The sequence below is a fragment of the Hypanus sabinus genome, chromosome 13 (genome assembly GCF_030144855.1).
Source record: "Hypanus sabinus isolate sHypSab1 chromosome 13, sHypSab1.hap1, whole genome shotgun sequence".
Taxonomy (NCBI): domain Eukaryota; kingdom Metazoa; phylum Chordata; class Chondrichthyes; order Myliobatiformes; family Dasyatidae; genus Hypanus; species Hypanus sabinus.
The window spans coordinates 100343748-100360042 of NC_082718.1; the positions used below are offsets into that span (position 1 = coordinate 100343748).

A 16295-nucleotide genomic window follows, 5' to 3' on the forward strand; every position below is an offset into this window, starting at 1 on the left:
TGCTAAAATGCATACTTGGAGGATAAGGCCCTGCAGTCTTCACATCTTTGCCAACTGTCCGATCTTCTGACCCTGCATTTGCTGGTTTAGATCGTGTTGGAGAAGCCGTCTGCAAATATCAGAGATAATAGATTAATTATAAATTTAAAACTTTTTTTTAAAATCAATTTGAATTTTTACCATGTAAACAAGAAAACCAGTTAATTGCTGACTGTTAAAGAAGAGCGAATTTCAGAAAAAAAATTTCCACTTTCTTCCATCCCTTCTAACTCTCCCAAACATCACACAATTTTATTTAGTCTGAGGCCCTATGACTAAATATTCAAATTTTTAAATAATTATTATTGAGAATTTATTTTTCACTTTCAATAATGAAATATCTGGTTTTGAAGTGCAGTTCTTTTCAAGGTTGCCTCAAAGTAGATAAACATTTAGAGCTATGAAACGAACAGGACAATTTGGAAAACATGGATTAGATGGAAATCCATGTTAACTGTAATGGCAGAAATCCATCAGGAAAAGACTCTTGTCCTCAAAATGTACTTCATTATTTGCCTGTTCCTTACTGTTATCTAGCACTATGCTTTTTCTATAATTGCAGCACGTTATTCTGCATTCTGTTGTCTCCCCTTGTACTACTTCAATGCACAGATGAAATGGCCCATCTAGATGCATGCAACAGCTCCACTGTACCTATAACGTGGGATGATAAACTACTAAAACCTGGCAGTAATATGCCCACTTAAATCAGAAAATCCACCAAAGTGCTGCCTTTTTTCCTTAAGTTCTGACAGAATGAAAACAAGCTGTAATTAATAACTGGGATAAAGATATTCTCAGAGAGGAAGAACAGCTATACAATAGGTAAATTGGTTTTCTTTGCATAAAAAATCTGCTGAGTGCTTCCACTATTTTCTTCTACTTGACAAATTTTATGCAGGTTATGTCCAGAGATTTATTATTCTCTAATTAAAAACAATGTCAATACAAAGCAAGAAAAAGTCCAATGCCAATCAATTTGATGACTGGGGATTTTCTGGTATAAAAAATGGCAATAAATACAAAGTGCAAAGCCACAATCATAAAAATGTAAACATTTCAATAAAGGCAACAATTTAAAAAAATCCTCTGAAAAATGTAATAACACTATTGGATGTGACACTGATCAAATTTTAATAGCCTATTTAATGTTCTGATCAAAACAACTTATTGTGTGGAAAACAATTAAAATAAAACACTACGAGCAATAAAATATTATGTTTGTAACAATTTAAATTGAAGGAGATAAATAAAGTTTAAATTCATTTCCATTATAATAATGGAATCAAGCTAATTATGAACACAACCAAGTACTTAACTTCAAAGCTGCAATGCAAAGCCTTGCAACTACTTTTTCTTTGTGGGTGGTCACAGTAAATTACAATAACCCTAATTAGTGGATCAATTAGTATCTGCAACTAACACACAATTCTGTCATATACCTACAAATTTATTAAGGTCAAAGTCCAGTTAAATAGACCAACATCATAAACAAGTAGCAACTTAAAATTATCACGTATCCAATTGCTGAGAACTTGGTTCATGTTTTAAGTGTAAATTCACTTACTCCATTCTCCTCATCATCAGAGTTGTCAAAAAGATTGTCCAGGTCATTCAAAGACACCACCAGATCAGTTTCCCTAGTGAGGCTTGCAGGTACCGTCCGCCCGGTTGGAGATTGCCGAGTTTCTAAAGAACAGACAATCCAGATACTAGAATTATTTTCCTTGCTGAACAAGTCAGTATGTCGAGTTTTTTTTTAAATTGTGCGCTTTTCAAGAGTGACATCAGAATAAGTGCATTCTGTTAGGGATTATTCAGGAGCTTATGGTATAAAGCTGACAGGAGGCATTAACACAAATGAGAATCAGTATTCAAATAAACAATGCTGCCGGAGGAAAGGCAACATCCATGGAGGTGTTGAGAAAGCTGATGTTTGGGTTCAGGTCCTTCATGCAAGTCCAGATGAAGGACCTGACCAAAAATGTTGACTTTTTATTTTCCTCCATACATATTACCTCACTCACTGAGTTGCTTCAGCATTTTATTGCTCCAGGTTCCGGCATATGCAGTATGTCAAAGAAAAACAGCTCAAATACAAATTACAAATTGAAATTAAAATGGTATCATTGTAAACAAACAGTAATATCTATAGAGCACAGACTATTGGTCCATGGCAGGAGACCAATCAGAAGAAATGGTTTGCAAACTGACATGACCATAAGGAGGTTCTCATTTTCATCAACCAAATGTAAGGTAACAGGAATATGTTAATTAAGCTTCATTCAAACCAACCATCAAACACTTATTTAGTATCATTTTGACTGAGATCTTCCAGGCCAGACATATTTTGTCATTTAGCACATTAAACTCTTTCATAGTCATAGATGCTGTCTACCAATAATCGCTATTTTTGTGTAACCTGGCAGTCACCCCTCACAACACTAATTTTGGGTGCCTGGATTCTTTGTCTACAGAAGCTTTTTGAACACCAATGGGAATTACTTCGCCCCAACAAAGGTATCTGAACATCTGAACATTCAGAGACATTTTGTCACTTAGTGCAGGGGTCACCAACCTTTTTTACACTGCGGACCAGTTTAATATTGACAATATTCTTGCGGACTGTCCGACGGTGGGGGTGGGGGGGGGGGGGGGATGTTAATCACAGCTGGAATATAGGTGATGTCAACTATAAGTCACTTATAAATGGCTAATACACACAATTTTGTTTCCAAAAGGGTTTATCTAACAAATTTAATATTAAACACACAGTGCATATTTTCCTCGCATGAACATAGTGATAATTACAACTCACTTATAAGTCAATAGCATCATAACATTTTAAGTTATGTTATGTAAGTTAAGTTAAGTAACGTTTGGATATTAAACATACAGCGCATATTTTCTTCATATGAACATATAAAATCAGTGTAACACACAAGTGAGAGGACAAGGTAAGAGTCGCGGCGGTCGCAGTCCAGAGAGAGCCACTGACCGAGGAGTGCGACAGGGCATGTGCCTGCCTCCCTTGTAGGTAGGGAGGATCTATCGGCTGACAAAAGTTTGCCTCAAGGGATGACTTTCAGTAGATCGCAGCGAGGTAGCTGCTCTGCTACTTAAGAAAACTTGAGCCCGAATTATGTTGTCTGCAAATATTTTAGCACTGGGTTCCCCACGAACATTCGGTGTGCCAGACAGGTTTAGAGGCACAGCCCATCTGTCTGTGCTCCAGACCAGTAGCAACGGCACTTTTCGCTGGCTGCACGGGGTGTCCAGTTATCCGAGGCCAACCAGTGATCCCTGGCGCGAGGTGCGATTTAGGTGACAGATGACCTCGCGTAGGTAATGACCTCACGTGTGTTCAAGTTCAACACTGGGCGTGACAGGGAATGAGGGCAGGTGCAGCTGACTCATAACGTTTCATATCGTTTCCTCGCGGCCTGGTAGCACATGCCTTGCGGCCTAGTGGTTGGGGACCACTGATTTAGTGTACTCCCACTGTAAATGTGTAGTTCAATTGTAAATTGTACTTCAATAAAAAGGTGCATTTTGAGTTCACAGAAATTCTCCAAGAGAATGAATGCTTGTTGTGATTAATAACGACCTTTTCACATCTACCATCTTCCAGTCACAATAGATGAGGGCTTATCCCAAATATGTTTGTGACCCACTATGTAACCAGCAACCACAGCAGTGCAAGTAAACATTTTTTTTAAGTTTAGTATTTCATATTTAAATCTGTTTGTGCCAATGACCACAAGATCAAAAAAGTAACCAAGAACATGGCAGTGAGCTAGAGGGGTAAGCTAAGGTGTATCTCAAAAGGATCAGCTACCAGAAAGCACTAAATATTTTAGTAGGATAAGATAATCTGTTATGATACATAGTTATTTACTGTTTGGGATGTGAGGGGAGGGAGAGGGTCATGCATAGTCAACTGTTTGGCACTTACAACTGAGGGTGGCTACCTACTTTAGTGTAACGTAGCTATTGAGCTTGGTAATGCAGAAAGTATCTCTCAGAATGCCAGAAGTGTGAGTGTATACTTGCTCTCAGAACTTTATAGTAGCACACTTGTCTGTTTGTATGCATGCGTGCGTGTCCCTGTCTGTGTCTCTGTGTATTTCTGTATCTTGTTTTTCTCAACAGTGACACCAGGATTGGAGGATACCTGATTTTGGAGCAGTGCTAAAAATAGACATGGCATCTTTTCCATCCGGCAACTGTGTGGCATGAGTAGGTGCAGCTTCCCTAGTACCAAATCCATCTTCTAGCTGAAAACAAAAACAGTGAATCCTGAAATATCTTGGACTGGTCTGCAAGATACATAAATTAAGCATTGACATAAATAGATCAGTGCTAATTTTCATCCCACTTTGTCAAGACAAACTTTGCAATACATTTTATTTTCCAAGCCTTTTTATTTCTGCAGGTGTTATTACATGGACTTCAGAAACAAGTTAAGTTTTCTGAATTTTTTCATACTTTCCTCCAGTATTTATCTTTTGGAATCAATACAATTTTTTGCTTACTAAATTGAAACAATGCAATTAATTAATTTCTGCAAGGTACAATAATACTTATTTGGAACATATTATATATTTGTGTTCATAGCCGAATTTAAATATGCCAGTGGCAATCAAAAATTCTGTTCCACTTGGCACATTATTTATAAACTTGCATACATGGAAGAGATTCAAAACAGGATTACCAGACTGTCCCATATGTAGCTATGATTTATAAATAGTGAGAAATTTCATTTTTACATTTCCCAATAACTTCAGAGTCCATCGACACATATGAATAACCTACAGTGACACCCGGATCAAAATATAATAATTATAAATTTCCATTTGACATCCCCCATTATTAAGCAGATATCCAAATTCCAGTGTGAAACTGATCAACTACGTTCAAAATCTTTGTGATTTATTGGCCTATTCATATTAATGCTTCAGATGGACAATCATTAATCATTTATATTTGTAGTTTAACCCCCTTCATGTTACAAGCATAAAGTAAAGGACCCTTCAGGTGCTTGCAACTAAAATTTCCCAGCAATCTCAGTTCTGTGGAATACTCATCTGGAACCTTAGAAAATATTCTTTAAAAATAATTATATTTATTTGCCAAAAAGATTTCACTAATCTGTAGAAGCATATCCTATGGACTTTAAGTATATATTGAAGAAAACCTTCCAAAATATTTGATCTTTGGAAAAACATGAAACTATTTTCTTCACTATATCTTGAGAAGATATCTAAAAAAAAGCCATTTTTGAAGAATCAGTATTAGCAATAAACGAGGTTACATGCTCAATACCAATTAAAATAAGATGAATTTATCATCATATTGAAATCTACAGCAGTGAAAGCCAAACTAGAATGATAAAAATAATTCTTGCTCCCTTCTCCATTCATATTTGTATCTGGACCTTGAGGCCAAGCCAGCAATTAATTTTTTTGCTCTCAGTTATCCTCATTGCAATCCATTAAATTGTGCAAATATATTTTAGTTTATTAGTGTGACTAAAATAAAAGGCAGGTGTTATTCATGTAAATCAACAGTTGAAATGCTTAAAGTTCACTTTCCAATCAAATAGATTTTTTTGTACTATCCTTACTTTTCTACCTTTGCATAAGTAACCAGACCATGGAAATACGGACAAATCAGAAACATAAAAAAATAACTTGTATATTCCTAAGAAAATGATGAATTTTCTTGAATAAAATCTGTTTCCCTGGCACAAACCATTACCGGAGTATTAAACACAATGTAAACTGTGAAGCAAAAACAGGAGGATTTCCTGTCTCACTTGAAAGTTAAAAACCAATCACAATGAGAATACAACAGATCAGCAACAGGCAATGTAATTCTTTGCGTCCTTCTACAATCTGGATACAAATATAAAGCTCAGCGAACCACTTGAAATGTTACCTTATTCTGTTGCGATTTCTTGGTTGCATCTTTCTCGGAGCCCAATTTAAATTTTTTAATGGAAGTAAAGCTGTATTCAATATCACCGTCCACAAAAGTATAAGGGTCATTAAGTTCCCCTGGACCTTCACTATGCTGCTGCATTAGTCTAGTTGGGTCCAGGTAATTGATTTCCTGAATGTGTACCTGTCTCCTTTCTTCAGAAACCTTGAACCGTTTATGAGGTTGTGCTAGAAGTCTAAAAATGAAAAGACAGTGTATAAAGAGAGACAGAAATCAAACAGTTCACATCGGGTAAAATGGTTTTAAAACAGATAGGCAAAGTGGAAATATGAAATGCAAATGCCAAACCATAAAATAGTAAAGCATCTATGCACAATGATAATAAAAAATCAATTAGGTTGGCCATTGAGAAACATTAATAGTCATCTTAAAGATGTCAGGGATTCTAAAATAGCCTCAGTTCTAAAAAGGCTAAAAAGTAAGTTCCATAACAGCAATCAAATGAAACATTACAATGATTAAGATTTTTTAAAAAGCTAACATTTGAGTAAATAATACATAGTTCATAACAAATACATAATAGGTAAAGTGGACTAACAATGACAAGTTGAAATTAGTAGATCAAGAGAAAGGTTTATAATACTGGTAAAAGAGGAACAAGCCTGAAGTATGAGAACAGTTCAAAATTCAGCAGACCAAATCAAAGAAATCGATAAGAAAAGTAGAATATGTGAATAATCACGCTGTAAAAGCTACCACAGTTAAGTGAAAAGTGAAAGATTAGCAGAAGTTAATCCCATACAGTTAGAGATAGACTATATTATACAGGTAATAATAAAGGCCAAAGAAATTTATCAAAATGGTGTCTTTCAAAGAAAAAGATGAACGAAAACTAATGACAGTAGTGGAGAATAAATAGTGAAGAAAATATTAGAGAAATTATTGGGACTGTAAGCCGGTAAACATTCAGGAGCCGATAACCTGGATATCAAGGTTTTGCTGGAGGTGGCTATGGAGTTGGTGGATGCACTGGTAGACCTCTTCCACAACTCTAGGTTCTAGAACTGTTCGGTAATTGTAACCCACTATTTAAGAAAGGAGGGAGAGAGAAAACAGGGAAATGACAGACTAGTTAGCCTTTCATTTGTAGCATGGAAAATGTCAGAATTTATTATGAAGCCAGAGATAACAGCATATTTAGAAACACTGATAGGACTGGGCACAGTTGGCATGGATGTATGAAAGAGAATGACATCTGGATTTACTTGCATTTTGTGTTTGTACAAGATTAAGGGGAAAACCAGTAGATGAGGTGCAAATGAACTTCATTAAACCTTTGATAAAATGGTATACAAGGCATTATTAAAATTAGTGCATGAGATTGGGGATTGGTTAACAGTAAAAAAACAGCAGGAATCGAAATGGTCTTTATCAGGTTGGGCAGCTGGTACTACTGGGATGCTATGAGTTTCTGTGCCGAGGCATCAGTTGTTGATGCCATCCATCAAATAAGTCATTTGATACAGATCCAAGTTTACTGATGATACAAAGCTGGGCCACAGTGCAAGTTGTGAAGAGAATGCCGGCAAGCTTCTTAAGTGAATGGATGAGGACACAACAAATTATATTTAATTTGGAGTACATGGGTACATGTACTCAAAATGGAACAAAAATGTCCGTGGGGAAATGTAATGGTTATGTTTCCAAAGAATGTTTTACAATCCCAGCAATGACAACTTCAAATTTCTTTTTAAAATCTCAATTTCATTGTCACTTTGTTGATGCCAACTAATTGTCAGAGAAACTCAAATGATCCTCTATTGACCACCTGGAAAAGACTCCAAACAGTCTTTGTTGGCATTTGTTTAAACCAATAACTGACTCCAGTGTGGTGATTCTAAACTACCCGTTAAATGATCTTGCTTGCTACTCAGTTGCTTCAAATTGGTATGACATACTATGGCAACTATTAGCTGACAGTGACATCCACAAATGAACAACATAAGTATATATTAAATAAATCAAAAATTCATTAATGTAAAAAGTATTAAATGAAATGAAAATAATAAATAAAATGAAGATTTAAACTATTACATCTTCAGAGCAGTATTACATCTTCAGAGCAGGGTAGTATATGAAATTATAGCATGGTCAAATCTGTCTTCACAAATTTTCGTGTAGTTCCTGATCTCAAATATTATGGTAATCAACAAAGGAGCAACTGCTTCTCCAAAGGATGAAGGAAGGACATGTTCCTAGATCACTCACACAAGCTACTTTCTGGCTTACTATATATTTAAAAAAATTGGGAATGTGAAAACAAAACTCTGACAAAGGAAATAGTTAAGATATTAGGCTGCCAGATAATCAATAGAAGGGCAATCAAATCCTGACTCAACATATATTCATCCACTAACACTAGAATTCACTGATTCAGTACAACTTCAATTATTTTTATTCTTTCTGCTGATTTCTGGGTCTACATATTGCTCTTCAACCATCAAGACCAACTCAGTCCCAAACCTGGATTCTTAAATGGCAACTGCAATACTTACTGCATGATCTGGATGAGTTTTGGGCTTTTTAAAAAAACCATGAGATATAACTTAGAACTGTAAGGCAAATCAACAGAAAAAAATATTGTGCTTGCTTCAATTTGCTCAGTTTACTTCATTACTCATGTCAACATCAATAATGTAAAAGATCAATTCAGTTTTGTGCAAGTTTTTTCTTGACTTTGTTTTCTCAAAAGCTAGGGGTTGCTGTTTAAACAATTAATAACCTGAAGGGAATTCCCCACAACACATACATTTGAAAACAAATAGAGGTAGTTGAAATCAGAACATAATGTTTTCTCATTAGTTCTCAAAAGACAGACTAATTACCTTTGCACAATTTGATACTGGTATTATTGTAGAATCATTTGACAAAATGAATTTGTAGATGGCAATTAAGCTTAAAATTTTCAGGCATTGCTTATCAATTTTTTTTTACATACTTACTAAGGCAAAGAATATATACTATGCAAAATGAAATAAACTAGGATTTGCTTTTTTATGAAGTGGGAAATGCATATATGCACTTGCGTAAAGCCAAAAAAGTCTGAAATAGTGTCATTTTTGGAATTCAGTTAAAAAATACTCTAAATAAAACACAAATTTACACCTAGTAAGACATATGGAAGATCGTATCGGCAGCTTGCAGGTTATAACAGGCTCCCGTTTCTCAGAACTGTTCATAAATAGGAAATGAACAATGGGTAGGAGAACAAGCAGGTGGGAAGAGAGACAGTCAGCTAATCTCACTGACTAAGTGAGTCTGTTCAATGCTCTGAGCTCCACATGGCTCAACCTGGTTCCCAACTATTGCGGCTCAAGGGAAGTGCGGAAAGAAGGTACAAAGAAATGTCATTTCCACCAGGCGGAAGATACTTGCAGCCCCACAACACTGCAAATCCAACCCTACCTACCTCACTGATTTCACAATCACTCATTCATATCTGTGGGCTACCCATTAATTCAGACATTTGAAACATGTGAAAGGCCTCTAACTGCTCTATTAAACATAAATATATTATTAAATAAACTATTAAATATAATTTATATGCAATAATAATTTTGCTTTACAACTATCAACTCAAATGTATATTAACCATTTCAACTAACTTCTTTATCTTAACATTCACTAATTATTGCTCAGACACAGCTAATACAAAGCCCATTAATAGAACATACGATGTACCGATATTTTTAAAAGCCATCAACAATGATTTCTATTGTAAAAATCCAAATCAAAATTCAATTTGCATCAAACTCAAATTAAAATCCAATTCAAAGCACCACAAAGTTCTGAATGTAATTCAAATAGAAGACAAATAATTTTAAAATACAAACATTACCGTCTTAGTGCTGAACCATCTGGATTATCCAACTTGCTATCACATCTGTCACAGTGCAGTTCTGGTGGTCTGAACTCTCTTTCTGCCCAGGAAAGAGTTTTGTAACACTGCCATGAGATTTTGCCTGAAGACTCCAAATTTTGTGCAGTGATACCATTATATAAAGTTGTCTCGCTGACTTCTGGCACTGGTGGTAGTCTTTGTGATAAAAGCCCAGTCTTATCATCAAGGCTGGGAATTGCCTGAAGTTCCAGGCCATTACTGTACAGCAATGGATTGATGGGCACAGGAGCTCCATCCAAACCTTCTGCTTCTGGACCCCTTGGTTGGGGGCTAAGAGTTGGTGGAAGAGGAGAGATGGGAGAATGTGGTGAATCCATAGGATTCAAATTAAGTGGCTTGCTCTGGTTTCCTGGAGGCCCAGATGCTGGCTTGCCATATTTCCTATTGTTTTGCATTTCCAAGGGGACATCAATACCAACTAATCCAAGCTTCTGTCCTGTAGGATCCTGTTCCATACAAAGCTCATCTGTTAATGACAGTCGATGATGAAATGGAGTCATTGGCCGTTTCTGCTGTTTATCTCCTTTTTCCTGCTTCTCATTTGTCTTGTGCTTAGAGGAGGCAGATGATGGCAGGGAAGCACAAGGAAGTCCAGTATTGAAGCCAGGCTGAGAAATGGATGGTGGTCGGTTTGTGCCTGTTGCACTTCGCTGCTTTAGAAGCTTCTGCCTGCAAATGAAAAATAAAAATGGGTTGAGGGCTAATTCAGCAATAATCAAGCATTTTGTTTAAAGAATATTTTAAAATAGCACAAGGCCAGAACAAAAAGTCAAAAATAAAAATGAGTGTTAAAAACAACTTAAAATAAAAGTAGTTCTCAGAAATGAGATCATGGGAACTATTACAAAGAAATATTGGAGATCAACATTTTTTTAAGCTACATGGCTTACCTGCAGGATATATTTAACATTTTCCATTAAGGAACCACCCAAATAAAAAGACATCAACACAGTATTAATAAAAGTATGAGCAAGATTTTGAAAGATCTTGATTTCAAATTAGTTGTGAGATCAGGAGTGATAATATGGTTGCTGAGAACTGGTAGATTACAGAATATTGCAGTAACAATGCTGTGTACTAATGTCAAAGTAAAAACTTGCAATATATTGGGACAGATCTGTTGTCCAATGGCAGCTTGCCCTTGAACCATGTTGCTTCGTTAAGTATGCACCAATCTTGTCTTGTACTGGTAGCATGGGGGCTAACTCACAACAGACAATCTGCTACATTCAGGAAAGGGCTGGTGAAACCAACTCAGAGACTCATCAACTGTCCATGTTGTCAATGTTATTGAATGTTGGTTGAATGTCATTGATATTTTTCAAATATTCAACACAGGATTCCTGTTTAAAAACTAAATCCATGGTCAAGAATTTTTATTAAGTGTCAAAAAGTGGATCCAAATAAATTAAGTCTTCACAACTTAAAATGAACACTTGTCATTCTTCAGGCAATTGACAAGTCTGCTCCTCTGAATTGGAGAAATCACTGCTTCAAAGGGCTGGTTTCCCAATCTGACAGATGGGAGACTCCAGATGTTTGTACTGCTCCACTGGAAGCAGAGTTCATAGCATGAGCACACAGCAACATGCAGAAAAATGGAAGATGCTGCTGCTATTTTAAGCCCATGCCAGACATGAAAACTGGTTAAATTCCAGCTGATGCTGGGTTGGGAGATCTAGCGTAAAATATTATGGGGAACTATAATTCAGAAATCTGCAAATTTAATTAGAAAAAGAATAAAACCCAAAAGGGATTAACTGTCAAATCAAAAGGTTTACTCCAGATCGACAACATAACTTTAATTATTCCATTCAATCTAGTTCTTTCAAAAATCAGATAAAAAGATCAGAACAATTCAGTGCCTTTGCTCAATTTTGACTTGGAATTAAGGTGCAGTGTTTATACATTTCATCAGAAGAAATTAATATGAAGCACACTCCATGATTAAGTACCAGAGGGCATGGATTGAGAATAAGTCAGTTATTTAAAACAGAGTTGAGGAAGAGCTTCTTCTCCCAGAGAGTTGTGGAGGTGTGGAATGCACTGCCTCGGAAGACGGTGGAGGCCAATTCTCTGGATGCTTTCAAGAAGGAGCTAGATAGGTATCTGATGGATAGGGGAATCAAGGGATATGGGGACAAGGCAGGGACTGGGTATTGATAGTGAATGATCAGCCATGATCTCAGAATGGCGGTGCAGACTCGAGGGGCCGAATGGTCTACTTCTGCACCTATTGTCTATTGTCTATTAAAGACTCCTAGCAAACATTGTGAGAATGAACTCTAATGCCGACTTAGAGCTATCAGTACACATTTGACCTCGATGGATTGTTAAATGATGCATGCCAAACACGGACTAGAGATAGAATAGTAAAATGAGCAAGTAAGCTTATAATATTTGGCAAGGGATTTCCAAAAAGAATTGCAGAACTCCATGGTTTCATGCCACCTGAGAGTCAGTGAAAAGGGGATGAGAAATTTTCACAAATACACAGACAGTATTCTTGGCTGTCAGCATTGAAAAAGTTAACTTCATTCTCACTGCCTGAATATTGGACAAAATATGATCAACAAAAATCAAATGACTACTCTCTGGCAAGAGAAGAGCAAAAAAGTTGATGGTACAAATGTGTCACTGCTCATAACATCCATCTTCTACAATTTCATAAATTTTAGCATTTTTACTTGTCATTTACACTGACAAACTTACAAACCAGTTAAGCAGCTGATTATGAATGCTGAATAAGTAACTCAGAGCTTTCTCAGTAAAGTTTGGTTAATCCAGGCAGGCCAAAAATAAATGACACAATGGAATGCACATATTCACTGTTCCCAGTATGAACAATGTACAAGTTATGCAACACTTGACTGTTGAAGACTACATTTAATATTTATTTTTAAAAAGTTCAGCATTTATCTTCAAAATCAAGTGGAAAATCTTGAACTCCATGTTTGTCCAAGGCCTAAATTGATTGACCTGAGATGACAACTTTCCATTATGTTCCTTTCTGAAAAGTTTGGTAAGAGAAACGGTGAGATAAAGAGAGAAGGAAGGTCTCCTTGAATAGCTTTCTTTGCATAACTTATTTTCTATCATCAATTAACAATCAAATGATATATCTCAGGTGGAAAGAGGAGTTTAGTTAGTTAGGAATATCAGCTAGATAGGCTACCTCCACCAGCCTAACTTGAAGTTTTTATTTTGTGCTTGGATTTGAGTGAGGAGAAGGGGATACAGAAGACAGGAATCCTGATGTACTTACTGGAAACCAACACCCAAAGAGAAAAATGTTAGATCATTCATGAGTGGAGGACTTCCGGTGGCTGTAATGGAGTAGGTTGCAGTAGCTACGTACTCCGAAATTATTCGCTTACTTTGCTGTTTAAACCTATCTCAGTGAGAGCACCATGAGTAGAAAACACTCTCGAAAAGAGCTTACTTTAGATACTTTGGCTGAAATGTCTCAACAAATGTCAGAGAGACTCGAAAAATTGGATAAACTGGATGATTTGGAATCCAAGTTTGACTTTTTACAGAATTCCTTTGACCTGGTTAAATCTGAACTGAAAACACTTAATCGGAAACTTGGAAGTATACAGCAGACTGTGAATGACCATGAAATTCATATTAAGCTACATGAAGAATCTCTGCCGGTGTTGCAGAAGGGTATCGAAGGTTTCAAGAAAATTTCTAAGGAACAACTTTAAAAATATGATGCGTTGCTGAAGAAACTGACAGATTTGGAGACCAGGAATCGAAGGTGCAATATCAGAATTCTTGGGCTTCCTGAAAAACTGGAGGGGAATCAACCTATCGATTTTTGTGCTCAAATGCTGAAAGATTTATTCCCTGATATATTATCAGAACTACCAAAATTTGAGCGCGTTCACCGTGTTATCCCGCCTAATTGGGATCCTGCCAAACCTCGCTCTATCATCATTCGCTTTTATGACTATCAGATTGAAGAACAGATCCTTCATGAATCAAGGAAGAAACACATATTACAATTTTGTGATCAACTGTTTCGGATCGTTCAAGATTATCCACCTGAAGTTTTAAGAGTTAGACAGGCTTTTAAAGAGGTCATGTCTGACCTTTTTAAGCTTGGCTGTCGCCTTACTCTCAGAGATCTGTGTAAACTCAAGGTTACTACTGACAATAAGGTTTCTTGGTTTACGAAGCCTAAAGAAGCTAAGAAATTTTTACATCGTCTCCATGCTTAAATTCAACCTTGAGTTGCTTTATGCTAAATGTTTTAATTTCAGGTGTTCAATCAAGTAATTGGCGCTTTGTTGATAACAAGGTTTCTTGGTTTTACGAAGTCTTAATCATTTGTTTGATTAAGTAACTGGCGCCTTGTTATCTTTCAAACTATGCAAAATATGCAGGCAGACTGCATCCATTTTCTCTTTTGCTGTTTTCCGCTTTATATGGGTCCTCTAATGTTACTTTCTCACAGCTCTTTTTTTAAACAAAACATTATATTCTCTCAGTGTTAAGTTGATTTTTACCTTCCTTTTAGTAATTTGACTGAAAGTAATTACGTAGGGTGTACATGTTGTAATTACTGAGGAATGAAACTATAGGGCGTTTTGCTTTACTTTAAATTCATTCAGATTTTTCCTATCTTTTGATTATTCATACACCTTTCAGTCTTTCTGTTTTTCAATAGTATACAATATTCTATATTTCTTATTGCTGGTTTTTGGTTTTTTCCATTATTTTGCCATTTTGTCATTTTGGTTTTTTTTCCCCTTGAATGCCTTAAATTAGTCATGTAGGAAGCTATCTAAACTGCTTCCCTTTCTAATTATTTTCTATTTGCTTCTTTACTCCTTTTCTTTGCACCCGCAAGTATATGTTGTTTTACTTGCTGCTTTTCCTTATTTGATTTTCCTTCTTTCCTTTTTACCGAGACTAATACTTGTATTTTCCCATGGTTTTTTCTCAAAAATAGCGAACTAATTTAACTTTGATATTTTGTTTTTGTGTATGTATGTGTGTGTATATATATATTTTTTTTTACAATCATTTATTTAGCACAGCTATACATATATATTTTTTGGAGCCACCAGAGTTTTGGGGTTTTGGGTTGGGAACATTAGCGTTAGAATTAGTCTTCAGCCTCCCTTGGCTGATTTCTCCCTTTGGGGGGAGGGAGGGGGAAAATGGGTTCTTCCAGAAAGCTGATTGGAGGTTTTTACTGCTTTATTTATTCGCTATCTACATGTCTGTGATTACATTTTATACATTACTGAAGGATACTTGATGGATTCTTTTATTAATATACTCAGCTTTAATGTGAAAGGTCTAAATAACCCGGTTAAACGAAATAAGATTTTTTCTTATATCAGGAAACTTAAAACTTGTATAATCTTTCTCCAAGAAGCCTATATTCGTAAAGATGATATTCCACACTTTTTCAAAGGATGGAAGGGTATACATTTTCACCCATCCTCTCAATCTAGATCGAGAGGCGTCTCTATCCTGTTTGATCAGAATGTATCCTTTATTCAACAATGTAATTTCTGATACAAATGGGCACTTTGTTATTGTTTCGGGTAGTCTTGAGAATAAACTAATCGTATTTGCGAATGTATATGCTCCAAATACAGATGACTCCTTGTTCTTTGAACGTCTTTTTTCTTTTCTGCCTGATTTGAATCGGTATTCCTTGGTGATGGTGGAGATTTTAATTTTTGGCTGGACCCTATATTAGATCGCTCTTCAAGTAAAACCCCTGTCACTAATAAATCAGTATTACTTTTTAAATCTTTTCTATTTCAATGTGGTATTCTCGACGTGTGGCGTTTTTTACACGCCCAAGAAAAGAATATTCATATTTCTCTCAGGTTCATCATATGTACTCATGGATTGACTACTTTTTTATAGATAGAAACTTGCTTCCACTGGTTCGATCCTGTGATTATAAGGAGATTGCTTTGTCTGATCATGCACCTGTGCTTCTGGCTTTAAGACTACCTGTTTACTCTGTACCAAATAAAAGTTGGCGTTTTAACTCATCATTGTTATCTGATAAAAATTTTCTAAAGTTTTTGGAAAACCATATTACTTTTAAAGGAAAATTTTAAAGGAGATACTGCTGGTACTATAGTCTGGGATACTTTTAAAGCATATATTCATGGAGAAATTATCTCTTACTCTACCTATATAAAGAAAAAAGCTGACAAAGGAAGGTCTGACCTAGCAGCGATATTAAAAGAACTTGATCGAAAGTATGCCCTATCTCCAGATCCAACTATATATAATAAGCGTATTGAAATCCAATCCAAGTATAATCTTCTGCTGACTTACCCAATTGAACGACAGCTGTTGAGAGATAAAACTC

General features: G+C 35.9%; 1 protein-coding gene across 2 annotated transcripts in view; it reads right to left on the bottom strand.

The window, feature by feature from the left end:
- LOC132404207 (mediator of RNA polymerase II transcription subunit 13-like) overlaps nucleotides 1-16295 on the bottom strand; it is a 201915-nt gene that overhangs the window by 33496 nt on the left and 152124 nt on the right. For both annotated transcript variants that reach the window (XM_059988297.1, XM_059988296.1), the window contains exons 10-14: nucleotides 9881-10612; nucleotides 5980-6217; nucleotides 4214-4316; nucleotides 1607-1728; nucleotides 16-109 (exon numbers count right to left, since the gene is read on the bottom strand). In XM_059988297.1, coding sequence (XP_059844280.1) covers nucleotides 16-109; nucleotides 1607-1728; nucleotides 4214-4316; nucleotides 5980-6217; nucleotides 9881-10612 — 1289 coding nt within the window. The remainder of the gene's footprint in view (nucleotides 1-15; nucleotides 110-1606; nucleotides 1729-4213; nucleotides 4317-5979; nucleotides 6218-9880; nucleotides 10613-16295) is intronic.